Source organism: Pan troglodytes, chromosome 3 (assembly GCF_028858775.2).
Source record: "Pan troglodytes isolate AG18354 chromosome 3, NHGRI_mPanTro3-v2.0_pri, whole genome shotgun sequence".
Classification (NCBI taxonomy): domain Eukaryota; kingdom Metazoa; phylum Chordata; class Mammalia; order Primates; family Hominidae; genus Pan; species Pan troglodytes.
In genome coordinates, this window is record NC_072401.2 from 39066976 (window position 1) to 39082281 (window position 15306).

General features: G+C 43.0%; 1 protein-coding gene across 3 annotated transcripts; it reads left to right on the plus strand.

Annotated features, from left to right (window-relative positions):
- Positions 1–1468: 1468 nt before the first annotated feature.
- On the plus strand, positions 1469–14252 carry LOC107974232 (uncharacterized histidine-rich protein DDB_G0274557-like). Of its 3 annotated transcripts, XM_063808709.1 has the most exons (7): positions 1469–2452; positions 3501–3621; positions 6459–6581; positions 6862–6949; positions 8757–8902; positions 9595–9808; positions 10626–14252. In XM_063808709.1, the coding sequence occupies exon 7, from the start codon at positions 11755–11757 to the stop codon at positions 12721–12723; it is 969 nt and encodes a 322-aa protein (XP_063664779.1). In that variant the 5' UTR covers positions 1469–2452; positions 3501–3621; positions 6459–6581; positions 6862–6949; positions 8757–8902; positions 9595–9808; positions 10626–11754; the 3' UTR covers positions 12724–14252. The 3 variants fall into 3 exon arrangements, with proteins under 3 accessions (XP_063664779.1, XP_054538803.1, XP_063664780.1); XM_054682828.1 differs by having other exon boundaries at positions 6459–6533; positions 9595–14252; XM_063808710.1 differs by lacking the exon at positions 3501–3621 and having other exon boundaries at positions 9595–14252.
- The last annotated feature ends 1054 nt before the right edge of the window (positions 14253–15306 follow it).

Sequence of the window (15306 nt, forward strand, 5' to 3'; positions counted from 1 at the left end):
CAACACAGTGAAACCCTATCTCCACTAAAAATACAAAAATTATCCAGGCATGGTGGTGCATGCCTGTAATCCCAGCTACTGAGGAGGCTGAAGCACAAGAATTGCTTGAACCCGTAGGTGGAGGCTGCAGTGAGCCAAGATGGCACCACTGCACTCCAGCCTGGGTAACAGAGCAAGACTCCGAATGAAAAATAAAATAATAATACTAAATAAAAATAAATAAAAAAATAAAACCATCATTTACAGTTTTGCCTCCAGCTTCACCAGTCCCACCAAAATAACAGAGAGTGGCTTTTAAAAAAGATATTAACTAACAAGGACAAAGAGAAAAAGAAAGTAGAAAGGAAAAAGAAATATTTTGGAAGCTGGAGAGCATACGGAACAAGTGATTACCAGCTTAGCTGACCAAAGGAAGCTAGAACCAATTGAGGGCAGCCTGAAGCGGGATGATTTGAGACACAGAACCTCAGAAAGTTGTGGCTCAGGAGTTGGTGGCCCAGGGTGCAATTGAGGCTGAGAACAGAAGACTGGTTACAAGCCTGTACAAACAGAGACGCATAGATGCCTCCAGATCTGCCAACCGCTATCTCCCGTCTCAGAAGTCCAGAGTTGACCCTCCAAAGAGGGTTAGCCAGAGAGACTCCAGCCTCAGTGACATCACGGCAGGGCACCATATAGAAAACTGGGGATCAGCTGGAGTTCTACACCCTGTGGGGCTCATCCCTTTCCCTCCACTCCAGTCTCAGAATGCTGGCAGTCAGGTTTATAATTCTCAAATCAAAAAGGATTTGAGGAAACTGTCTAGATTAAGAGAAAAGACCAAAAGAAACTACAAAATGGGACTTTCCCAATGAAACAGCCCAGCAAGATCACTGTACAGAAAAGTTCATCCATTGGCGAGCTCCCTCCAGCTCTCAACACCATCATGTATGTGCATGCACACACATACACACATATGCACACACATATACACATGCATGTACACACACACTACACAACTTACAATCAGCTTTTTAGTGCTTCACTTTTAAATATGAGAAAAGAGTCAAGGATGACCAAACATCTGAGAAATTTTCTAATAGAAAAACTGAGATAAAAACAAATAAGATTTTTATAAGAGCTCAGCAGAAGCAGAAATAATTTTTAAAAAGCAGAAGAAAATTTCAAAAAGCTATAATTGATGTGTCCAGAGAAAAAAAATGCAGGAAATTAGAAAGTTACATGAAGTAGAAATGTCAGAAGATAAAGTCTGGGAAAGTAAAAAAAAATTTCAGAGATGGAAAATACACACACACACACACACACACACACACAACCCATAAGAAATAACACCAATTTTACACAAACTCTTTCAGAGTTTGAGAAGGTAAAAAAATATTTCGGAGATGGAAAATACAGGAAAAAATTAAAGACCTGATGAAGAACTATAATATTCAAATAAAATGGGAGTTCCAGAAAGAGAGAACAGAGAAAATAGAAGGGTTGAAACTATTCAAAAAATAATTCAAGAAAGTTCTTCAGGCCGGGCATGGTGGCTCATGCCTGTAATCCCACACTTTGGGAGGCCAAGGCGGGTAGATCACCTGAAGTCAGGAGTTTGAGACCAGCCTTGCCAACATGGTGAAACCCCGCCTCTACTAAAAATGCAAAAATCAGCTGGGCATGATGTGGCGTGCCTATAATTCTAGCTACTCAGAAGGCCGAGACAGGAGAATCACTTGAACCCAAGAGGCGGAGGTTGCAGTCAGCTGAGATCGCACCACTGCACTCCAGCCTGGGTGACAGAGCAAGGCTCTGTCTCCAAAAAAAAAAAAAGGAAATTCTTCAGAGCTGAAGGACGTGAGTTTTCATATTGAGAGGCGTCACAGGGTCTCCTACATAAGGGGTTTAGAAAGTCCCATACCAAGACACATCATTAGAAAACGCTGGAATTCCAAGGACAAAAAGAAGATTCTAAATACATTCAGAAAGGAAATAGTATGCCTCATCAAACAGGTAAAATATCAGACTTCCCAATAGCTGCACTGGAAGCTAGGAGAGCAACATCTTTAAATTTCTAAGGAAAAAATATTTTCAATTTAGAATTCTAAACCTAGTCCAATATCAATCATGTATGAGGTTGAAAGAATTGTATAGATATTCATGATCTGGAAGCTGCAGGAGGATGTGTTCACCCAAAATGAAAGTGTAAAATGAGAAACAGGATGTCATGGGACCAAAAAAAAAAAAGAGGATCCAATACAGAGGAGAACTGAAAGGAATTTTGAGGTTAAGAAAAGGAAATCCCAGGGCGACAGCTGGGTGGCAGATTTTGAGAGCAGCCAGTCCAGACTGCAGCAAGGGGAGAGAGAGCTCCAGGAAGGATATCTTCCAAAAAAGGGTTTACGCTGGCAGAACATATGGAGAGGAGATTTCCATTTCTGAAGCAGGGTTTGGGATGATTTCAGTAGAGGTAAGGAGTCTCCTCCTATCCGTGGGGATATGTTCCAAGACCCCCAGTGGATGCCTGAAGCCACAGATAGTCTGAACCCTACACATACTATGTTTCTTCCTATATGTACAGACCTGTGATAAAATTTAATTAGGCGCAGTACTCTTGGGGCCATTATTAAGTAAAATAAGCGTTACTTGAACACAAGCACTGCGATAACTGCAACAGTTGATCTGATAACCAAGATGGCTACTAAGCAACCAATGGGCAGGGAGCACAGACCTTGTGGATAATTCTTTTTTTTTTTTTTTTTTTTTTTGAGACAGAGTCTTGCTCTGGCGTGATCTTGACTCACTGCAACCTCCGCCTCCTAGGTTCGAGCTATTCTCCTGTCTCAGCCTCCTGGGACTATGGGGATGCGCCACCACGCCCGGCTAATTTTTGTATTTTTAGTTGAGACGGGGTTTCACCAAGTTGATCAGGCTGGTCTCGAACTCCTGACGTCAAGGGATCCACCCGCCTCAGCCTCCCAAAGTGTTGGGATCTCACGGGTGCGTGAGCCACCACGCCTGGCCTAAACTTTTTATTTCTTAAATTTTCCACTTAATATTTTTGGGGTTGAATATGTAGTAACTGAAGCCACAGAAAGTGAAACCATGGATAAGGGGGATTGTCGTACATAGAAAACTAAGCAAAAAAGAAAAAAAATGAGATGATAACCTCCAGTGAAAACAAATAATTGAAAAAGAAAGAAAATATAATAATGTTTTATGTGGCTCAGCTATAGATATTTTAAAAATCATAGTTATATAAACACTAAATATTAATCTTAATTTATGATAGAGATATATTGTCAGATGGCAGGAGGAGGTGTTCAGGGAAAGATGTGTAAATGGTGTAACAAAACTGAATCATAATTATTTTATAATAAAAAGACAAGAGATAATAACAAAAACTGAAAAGTCAATATAACAACAGTAGTGCCAGGCACTGTTAAAAGTACTTATTTTTAATGCATTAATTCCTTTTGTTTTATTTATTTATTTATTAATTTATTTATTTATTTGAGGCACAGTCTCGCTCTGTCACCCAGGCTGGAGTGAAGTGGTCCAATCTCAGCTCACTGCAACTTCTGCCTCCCAGGTTCAAGCAATTCTCTGCCTCAGCCTCCCGAGTAGCTGAGATTACAGGTATGCACCACCATGCCCAGTTAATTTTTGTATTTTTAGTAGAGACAGGGATTCACCATGTTGGCCAGGCTGGTCTCAAACTCCTGACCTCAGGTGATCCACCCACCTCAGCCTCCCAAAGTGCTGGGATTACCGGCATGAACCACCGCACCCAGACTGAATTAATTCCTTTTAATGCTCACACTAACCTTATGAAGTTTTAAAACCCATTTAATGGATGAGAATATGAAAAATAGTGATATAAGCATATAATTTAGAAATATGGGGGCAAACTCCAGAAGCAACAGCTATAAGAAACAAAAGTAATTGCCTCCATGGAGAGGAAATTGGATGGAAAAGGGCATGTAGAGGTCTGCTGGTTTTCAATAGAAACCTTGGTTAGGCGCAGAGGCTTTCATCTGCAATCCCAGCACTTTGGGAGGCTGAAGTGAATGGAATGCTTGAGCCTAAGAGTTCAAGAGCAGCCTGGGCAATATAATGACCTCATCTCTACAAAAAATACAAAAATTAGCCAGCATGGCGGTGTATACCTATAGTCCTAGCTACTTGGGAGACTGAAGTGGGAGGATCACTTGAGCCTGGGCAATACAGGCTGCAGTGAACCATGATCATACCACTGCACTCCAGCCTGAGTTACGCAGTGAGACTGTCTAAAAAAAAAAAAAGACGAAACCTTATGAAACCATTTTTTTGTTTTGTTTTGTTTTGTTTTGAGACAAAGTCTCACTCTGCTGCCCAGGCCAGAGTGCAGTGGCATGATCTCGGCTCACTGCAACCCTGCCTATCAGGTTCAAGCCATTCTCTTGCCTCAGCTTCCCAAGTAGCTGGGACTACAGGCGCACACCACCACATCTGGCTAATTTTTGTACTTTTAGTAGAGACAGGGTTTCACTATGTTGTCCAGGCTAGTCTCAAACTCCTGACTCAGATGATCCACCTGCCTCGGCCTCCCAAAGTGCTGGGATTACAGGCTGAGCCACTATGCTTGGCCTGAAACCATTTGACTTGTTAAACTTTGTACATATAAAACTTTGATAAAACTAAAGAATCAATTAAAAGACATCAATTCAATAATTTATTAATCAATCAGTGATAATGGTTTGGCTCTTTGTCCCCACCCAAATCTCATGTTGAATTGTAATCCCTAGTGTTGGAGGTGGGGCCTGGTAGGAGGTGACTGGATTATGGGGGAATTGGTCTCTAATGGCTTAGCACCATCTCCCTAGTGGTTTCTCACGATGGAGTTCTCTCAAGATCTGGTTGTCTAAAAATGTGTGGCACCTTCCCCTTCTCTCTCTCTCTTTCTCTCTCCTGCCACCATGTGAAGATGTGCTTGCTTCACCTTAGCTCTTCTGCCATGATTGTAAGCTTCCTAAGCCTCCCCAGCAATGCCTCCTCTACAGCCTGTGGAACTATGAGTCAATTAAACCTCTTCTTTTCATAAATTACCCAGTCTCAGGTAGTTCTTTATAGCAGTGTGAGAACAGACTAATACAGAAAATTGGTTTCAGATAAATGGGGCATTCCCATAAAGATAACTGAAAATGTAGAAGTGACTTTGGAACTGGGTAACGGGCAGAGACTGGAACAGTTTCGAGGGCTTTGGAAAAAGTCAGGAAGATGAGGGAAAGTTTGAAACTTCCTAGAGACTTGTTGAATGGTTTTGACCAAAATGCTGATAGTGATATGGACAGAGATGGCCAGGTTGATGAGGTCTCACTTAGAGATGAGGAACTTACTGAGAACTGCAGTAAATGTCATTCTGCTATGCTTTAGCAAAAAGACTGGTGGCATTGTGCCCCTGCTCTAGGGAATCTGTTGAATTTTGAACTTGAGAAAGAGGATTTAGGGTATCTGGCAGAAGAAATTCCTAAGCAGCAGCAGAGCATAAAACTTTGGAAAATTTGCAGCCTGGCCATATAGTAAAAGAAAAACCCATTTTCTGAGGAGGAATTCAAACCTGCTACAGTAAAGATAAGCCAAATGTTAATAGCCAAGACAATATGAAAAATGCCTCCAAGGCATTTTAGAGACAGAGGGCTGGAGGACTAAGAGGGAAAAATGGTTTTGTGGGCCAGGCCTAGGGCCCCCCACTCTGTTCTGTGCAGCCCCAGGACATGGCACCCTGCATCACAGCTGCTCCAGCTCCACCCTTGGCATAAAGGGCCTCAGATATGCTTCAGGGCTCTGCTTCAGACAGTGAAAGCCATAAGAAGCTTTGGCAGCTTCCACATGATGTTAAGCCTGTGGGTGTGCAGAGTGCAACAGTTGAGGCTTGGGAACCTCCACCTAGATTTCAGAGGATGTATGAAAATGCCTGGATTTCCAGGCAGAAGTCTTCTGCAGGGGTGGAGCCCTCATGGGGAATCTCCACTAGGGCAATGTGGAGGGAAAATGTGGAATTGGAGCCCCTACACATAGTCTCCACTGGAGCACTGCCTTGTGGAGCTGTGAGAAGAGGGCCACCATCCTTCAGACTCCAGAATGGTAAATCCACCAACAGCTTGCACTGTGTGCCCAGAAAAACTTCAGGCACTCAATGCCAACCCGTGAAAGCAGCCACAGGGGCAGTACCCTTCAGAGCCACAGAGGCAGAGCTGCCCAAGGTCTTGAGAGCCCACCTCTTGCATCAGCATGCCCTGGATGCGAGACATGGAATCAAAGGTAACTATTTTGGAGCTTTAAGATTTAATGACTGTCTGCTAGGTTTCAGACTTGCATGGGGCCCGTAGCCCCTTTGTTTTGCCCAATTTCTCCCTTTTGGAAAGGGAGCATTTACTCAATGTTTGTACCCTCATTGTACCTTGGAAGTAACTGACTTGTTTTTTATTTTACAGGCTGATAGGCAGAAGTGACGTGCCTTGTGTCAGATGAGACTTTGGACTTGGACTTTTGAGTTAATGCTGGAATGAGTTAAGACTTTGGGGGACCATTGGGAAGGCATGATTGTGTTTTAAAATGTGAGAAGGACATGAGATTTGGGAAGGGGCAGTGGTAGAACGATTTGGTTTGGCTTTGTGTCCCCACCCAAATCTCACGTTGAGTTGTAATCCCTAGTGTTGGAGGTGGGGCGTGGTGGGAAGTGATTGGATCATGGGGTGGTTTCTAGTGGTTTAGCATCATTCCCCTAGTGCTGTCTTATGATAGAATTCTCACAAGATCTGGTTGCTTAAAAGTGTATGACACTTTCCCCTTCTCTCTCTCTTTCTCTCTTTCTCTCTCTCCTGCCACCATGTGAAGACATGCTTGCTTCCCCTTTGTCCTTCTGCCATGATTGTGAGTTTCCTGAGGCCTCCCCAACCATGCATCCTGCACAGCTTGTGGAACTGTGAGTCAATTAAACCTCTTTTCTTCATAAATTACCCAGTCTCAGTTAGTTCCTTATAGCAGTGTGAGAACGAACTAATACAATCAATAAATACATATTCACAACAAACCATTTTTAATTAACAAAAAACTATGCTTCTTGTAATCATTTCTATGTGAAAAACTCACAGAAAGCAGGCCTTGAACATTCCTCTAGTCAGCCTAGGCTTCTGGTGATGACTTTCCCTGGCCTGCAGGTTCCCAGTTCAACCAAACTGCCATCAATTTCCACCCATGGAGGCTGGAGGAGTTCTGTGGCACAACTTGAGCACCACTCTTCCTCCAAGATGTTTAGCAAGTGTGTGCACATAAATCAGATTAAAGACTCAGCCTAAATCAAAAACATGAAGAATCATCCTTACAAATGCTTTAAAAACCATGAAAGCCCTGAACAATCACCTTTCATTCAAACACCCGCTGAGAACTATGTGGTCATTTGCTATATTTTCTGAGAAGAAATCAAATAAACAAATAGATATAATAATATTATAACATCTAGTTTTAATTAAAACACAAAATTAAACATAACATTTACTTTGGTCAGTTTTAAGAATGATAATTCCACTGATACTTTTTGGAAAACACTTGCTTATTAATGCTGGAGAGAGAAAAACCAAGAATAATGAATGCTTAGCTCATTATTCAAACTACCCTGGAGTCCTTGTTTTCATCTCGTCCTAAACCATTCACGTTTCAGGCTGACAGTTTTTCCACTGTCACTCAAGGCGAAAACAGAAGACTCCTTAAATTATGTTAGAAATAAATTAGCTCCCAGATAACACACACTCCATGTAAGAAAGAAAAGAAAGAAAGAATAAGTCCCGAGGTAAATTAACTCCTGGTGTACATAATGAAACTTTACCCTCAAGCTCCAATGCAGTGATACAAATACCAAAAATTCTGCCAATGACTGCACAATCTGTTTATTTGTGAGAAGGTGGAGGAGAGAAAAAGAAGAGCACCAGGTCCTTAGACAAATAAGACCATAATGAAATGACCCCTCTTAAAAATGGACTTTATTTTTTAAAGCAGTTTTAAAACTGCTCACAGCAAAATTGAGTAGAAAAAAAATTGATGAGAAAGTACAGAGAGTTTCCATATTTCCCCTGTCCCCACCCGCCACACGCACAGCCTGTCCCACTGTCAACATCCCCCACCAGAGTGGGACATGTGTTGCAGTTGATGAATCTACATTGACACATCATCGTCACCCAAATATTACAGGTTTTAACAAGGGTATGACAACATATATTCACTATTACAGTGTCGTATAGAATAGTTTCACTGCCCTAAAAATCCCCTGTGCGCCAACTCTTCCTGTCCTCCCTGGCTAGCCCCTGGCAACCACTGACATTTTCGCTGCCTCCATAGTTTTGCTTTTTTCAGAATGTCATATAGTTGGAATCACACAGTGTGTAGCCTTTTCAGATTGGCTTCTTTCACTCAGTAATATGCATTTAAGTTTCCTCCATGTCTTTTCATGGCTTAATAGGACCCTGACTTTTAAAAGAATCATTTCTACTGTAGTATTGGATATTTATAAATATAAATATTTATGCCTTAAAACTTTAGAAAAACACAGTACCCTTCCACTGATATCCTAGGATACCTCTTATCTTTTCTACTCCCGAGGTGGGTTCAGGAATTTGAGAGAGCCCATGGCCAATCGTTCATTAATGCATTCAGTGTCTGTCATCCACCATTGTTGCAGTTATTATGGATTCAAATAACCCCAATGCTTAGTGGTGTACTCCATTTATTATGCTCAGAGACTCAACTGTGTGGGTTAAGACTTGGCCATGGCACACCAAGGATACCCCGTCTCTGCTCTGTAATGTCTGAGGATTCAGCTGGAAGACTTGAGAACTGGAGGATGGGATCAACTGAAGGCTCATTCATTCACTCATCTATCCTGGTGGGTGAAGCTGGCTGTTGGCTGGGGGCATCTTTCACCCTCCACATGAGCTAGTTGAGGCTTCCTCATAACCCAGTGGCTGGTTTCAAGGGTGAACATCCCTAGGGAGAGAGCTGCAGGCAGAAGCCTAATTGCTTTTTATGACATAGCCTTGGAAGTCAAGCATTCTGTAGCATTCCAATTATCAAGACAGTCACGGAGTCAGCCCTTCCCCAATCCTGAGTCTCTGGAGAAGACAAATAGATTCTGCCTCATGATGGGAAATGGAAAGTTTGTGGAAAAACATGTGAAACTGGAAATACTGCTGTTTCTATTTTTGGAAAACAGTCACCTCTGTAGGGCAAGGACTTTGCCAGGTCTGGGGATTCATAGTGAAAAGCCATGGTTTCTGATCTCAAGACAAGAGAGAGGATCCATAGAGTAGGTTAACAAGCAACAACTCTAATGATTTTAACTTCTAGACTAGTGAATAACTGAAGCATTTTAGAAAACAGGAAAAGCCTCATTGATATGGATAGGAGACAGGGAAATACTGGGTAGAAGAGGGTGGTTCCCTGGCAAAGGCCCCACCCTGAAGTCCCGAGACCCTCGGCCCTAAATGGAAACAGGCATTTCTGTTTTTGAGTGCAAAATTTGCCTTTTGGCCCACCATGCCCCCCTATCCTGTACCCATATAAACCCCAAACCCCCAGGTTCCAGAAGCAGATGAACAGACAAGGAGACAAGCAGAGGAATGTCAAAATGCTGCGGCAGAAAGAGAGAAGAGGAGGAATGTCTCAACACTAAGAGTTTAGCCTGGGGCGGTTCAGCTGCCGGAAGGCCAAACTCCAGGAGAAGACCATCTTCCTACTCCATCCTCCCTTCAGGTTCTCCATCCATCCGGCTGAGAGCCACCTCCGCCATTCAGTAAGACCCCCACATTTATCCTTCAAGTGCATGTGTGACCCAGTTCTTCCAGGATGCTGGACAAGAGCTTGGGATACATAAAGCTGTCACACTGGCCCTCTGCCCTTGCTCGTTAACACTCAAGCCATTCGCAGACGGCTAAAAGAGCACATTGTAACACGTGCCCACTTGGACTCCTGCACCTGCCCATCTGCATGCTTCCCATCCTGTAAGGGGTTTGAGCGGTGTCAGCAATCTAACAGACAAGCCACACCCTTGTTTCATGTCCTGTGAGAGGGGTCAGGGAACTCCTCTGTTTCATCATTACCCAACTTTGGAACTCAAGAAAGGACTCACAGGGAAATTCTTGCAGAATCTCATGGAAAATCTCACATGTATTTGTGAAAATACAATGTGGATCTGTGAGATCCCACTTCAACACAGGCCACGGGGCCACCTTCTGCACCCACATGGGTTGTTTTAAGTCTTCCTTAGTCTCCTTGAGAATAACATGATGCTATGATGTTGGCAGGAATCTTCCACACCTTCCAAAACATGACAATATGGGTCAAGCCCGTGCAGAGACTGTGGCTCCTGCTTTGGGAGTCACCTGGAATTGTTGAGAGATTAGCAAATCCCAGAACCAGGTTTGTTAGAATTAACTGCTCAACCAGATTGTATTGAAAATGGTCTGAAGTCAAAGATGACAGACGCAAACGGGCTAAATTGCTCAGTTAATTCTTCCATTTCTCTTCCTCCTACTTGTTCTAGCTTCAGGGAGGACTCAGGAGAGTACTGTTTGAAAACCACTGATCTAGTTTACACTTTCATTTTACAGAGAGGAAACTGAGAGCCACGGAGATTCAAGTGACTCATCCAAGATGACCCAAACCCTGGGGTTTGTTATTGTTTTTCACACTATGCAAAGCACTAAAAAACATTCATTTGAAACAGGTGAACAAAAGTCTAATTTGTAGTGAGGTCTGGGGGAATGACTGTCCAGTCAATTCCTCAATTCATGAAGGAGCATTTGGGACGCCACAGAGGAACATACACAGGTATCCCTCCTCCTACCCGACACCATTCAGGAAGAGCGGTTACCCCTCCAATGCACTGAAGCAGATTCATTTCCCTCAGGACTGTGGGAGGCGACTGAGGCTGAGTGAATGATACAGCCTTTTAATTTGTTTTTAATTGTCGTGTCCTGGTAACCCTTCCAAAGACCCTTCACGGAGAGTAGTTTTATTTTTCCACTTATTAACCGCATTCACTAGACTGGAAAAAGAATTCCCTATCTCCCAAGAACTCTCCCTTTCATTCTTGTAATTCCTTTTTTTTTTTTTTTTTTTTTAGCACCAGGAAAGTAATGTGTGTAAAACTAGAGCCAAGTATATTGTGGTTTCAAATACAAGCCTGTTTGGAGCAGAAGCCCGTGGGATTGCTGCGTTTCAGCCTCAGGGGATGGCCCGCTGATGGCCTAGGCCTGTGAAAGGGAGGGGCTTGAATGGCCCTTTGATTCAGCCCAAATCTGGGGGTGGAGGGTGGGGAAGGGGCAGGCCTGTTATTTGACACTCTCTGTTGGGCTTGGCCCAGGCCTCACTCCTTATGCAGGCCTCCCTGGAGCCTGCAAGCCCTCTCTGAGGATGCACTGACTTAGCAAGGGCTGAAATGTGTAACATTCTTTGCTGCTTAGGAAGTAGACCAGCAATCCCCAGGGCTCGCGAATTCCCTGCGCTTTGAGAATGGTGCTCTTTATAACGTTCCCCATCCAAACACACACACAGACACGCTACACACACATACCCCAAACATACATACACACGCACACACACACTCCACACACACCCAAACATACACGTACACACACACTCCACACACACACCCCCAATATACATACACATGCACACAATAGACACACACCCAAACATGCACACACACTCGCCACACACACACCCAAATAAACACACATGCGCAAACTACACACACATTACACACACACCCATACACACACATCCAAAAATACACGCACAAACTACACACATACTACACACACACCCAAACATACACACACGTGCACACACACGCTCCACACACACATCCCAACATACACTCTACACACGCGCCACACACACCCCATACACACACGCACACAATCCACACATACACTCCACATACACACACTAACCCAAACATACACACTCTACACACACACCACACACGTCGCAAACATACACACACACTCTACACACACCCAAACATACACATGCACACACACTACACACACATTCCAAACATACATACTCACACACATTCTATACACAGTACACACACGCTCTATACACACACTATACACACACTTTATACACATACCCCAAAACACACTCTACACACACCTACACACACACCCAAACACACACACTCCACACACCTATACACATACTCTACACACACGCACTCCACAGACACAGACTCCCAAATATAAATATACACACACACCCATACACATACATGCACACACACTACACACACCCCCCAAACATACATACACACACTCCACACACACACTCCCCACACACGCTCCATACACACACACTCCACACACACACACCCCATACACACACACTCTACACACACACTCCACACACAAACCTCCCGAAACATACACATATACACACACTCAATATGCACTCACACCTCCCACACACTATACACACACCCCACACACCCAAACATACACACACACGTGCCACACACACACCCAAACATACATATACACACACTCCACACACACGCCCCATACACACATCCATACACATACACACACTCTACACGCACACACCCAAACATACACATACACACACTCCACACACACCCCCCAAACATACACACACCCACACATATGCACACACACTCCACACACACTCCACACACTATAAACGCTCCATGCACACACTACACACACCCATACACACACACACACGCACCTAAATATACACATACACACACGCTCTACACACACACTGCACACACTATACACACACTACACACACCCAAACATACACACACCCCCCCAACATACACACATGCACACAGAAACTCCACACACACTTTACACACACACTCCACACACACACCCCAAACACACACATGCACACACACACTCCACACACACCCCAAACACACATGCACACACACACTCCACACACACACCCCAAACACACATGCACACGCACACTCCACACACACACTTTACACACACACTCCACACACACACATCCCAACATACACACACTCCACACACTCCATATACACATACACATAAATATACACACACACCAAATATATGCACACTCTCCATACACATACTCTACACACACACTCCATAACACACACACTCACACACACATATCTACACACACACCCCAAACATATACACACACCATGTATACACACTCCACACACTCCGCAAACACACACACAGAACCTAAACATTCACATCCACACACACACTCCCAAACAACATCCACACACATATCTACACACACACCCCAAACATATACACACACCATGTATACACACTCCACACACTCCGCAAACACACACACACAGAACCTAAACATTCACATCCACACACACACTCCCAAACAACATCCACACACACACTACACACAAAAACACATTCACACATACAAATCACACACACATACACACAATACATGCATACACCCTCCCACACCCCATACATACACCCTCCACACACTCTCTACACACACACACACTCCACATACCTCACACATACACACCCCATACATACACACTCTGCACACACACACACACACACACACATCCTACACACTTTACTATGGCATTAACCATTTGTGTGTTTGCTAGCTGATTTTAAGGTATTTATTATCGTTGTTTGCATGGAAAACCTGAGAATAGACAGGCATATTATCAGAATTAATAACAGGGCTTACCAAGAGTAAGAAGTAAATGCAGTACCACGAGTATAGCCCTGGATGCTGGAGAATGAGTTTGAATCCTGGCTTCACCACTTATGATGGAATCTACTTAAGTTCTCTGCACTTCTTTGGACTTCAGTTTCCTCATCTATAAATAGTTATAATAATAAGATCTCCCTCACTGGGTCATTGTGAGATTGAATGCATGTCATCCATGTAAAATGCCTAGAACAGTGCCTGACACATAGTAAGAGTTATATGAATGTCTGCTATTATGATAAGGTAGTATGATATTCTGCTATGGCTTTGAGATCAATATGCAAAAATTGATAGTATTCTAAACACTGCAACAAATAGCGAAAATATATAATTTGTAAAAGATCACTTTTATATAACTTGTAATAGCATAAAAATAAGGTACCTAGGAATAAATCTAACAAATGAGGTGCATGATCTTTAAAAAGAAAATTATACAATTTTATCAAATGTAATTAAAGAGACTGAAATAAATGGAGAACTATTCTATGTTCTTTATGAAAAATGTATAACCTTGAACACTTTTCTTCCTCTCATATTACTCTTTAATTCAAAGTAGTTCAAAACAAAATATCGATCGGTATTTTTAGTGTACGTTGTGGAATTTGACAAGTTTGATTTTAAATGAAGGCTAAATAGTAAATATTTGAGAAGCATGGGATCAGCACAGAGATTGACAAACAGAACAATGAAATGGAAATAGCATGTCCAGGAAGACTTTCCTGCATTTATAGAAACTTGATAGTTGGCAAAAGTGATATTACAGGTCAGTGGAAATAGGGTGAATTATTCAAAAATAATAATACTGGGGCAATTAATCAGCCATTAGCAAAAACTCAAAATTAGATCCTAGCTTCAGTCATACCCTGGGCTAAAGATTTCAGTGTGAAAAACAAAACAGAGCCGAATATCTTCCTGGTGACCCTGGGTCAGAGAAGCATTTCTTAAACAAGATGGGAAAACACAAACCATAAAGGAAAAGACCGATAAATGTCACTATGTTAACATTAATTTTGTTAATGTTTTATTGTTTTCCGGTTCACCAGGGTAGGCTATGGTCCCAGTTTTGTACTGTCTCTGCACAGTATCACCACACAGCTATGGCCTTTACATAGTGACTTTGCATCACCTGCCTGTAGGGTGGGCAGCATGCATCTCCACACAATTGAGTTTGAGTCTCACTGGGTGACTTGCTTTGGCCAACAGAATGTAGGACAACATGCATGATGCCCAACCCGATTTTTTTTTTTTTTTTTTTGAGACAGAGTCTCACTCTGTTGGGCAGGCTAGAGGGCAGTGGTGCGATCTCCACTCACTTCAACCTCCACCTCCCAGGTTCAAGCGATTATCATGCCTCAGCCTCCTGAGTAGCTGAGATTACAGGCATGCACCACTACGCCTGGCTAATTTTTGTATTTTTAGTAAAGATGGGGTTTCATCATGTTGGCCAGGCTGGTCTTGAACTCCTGACTTCAAGCGATCCACCCACCTCGGCCTCCCAACGTGCTGGAATTACAGGTG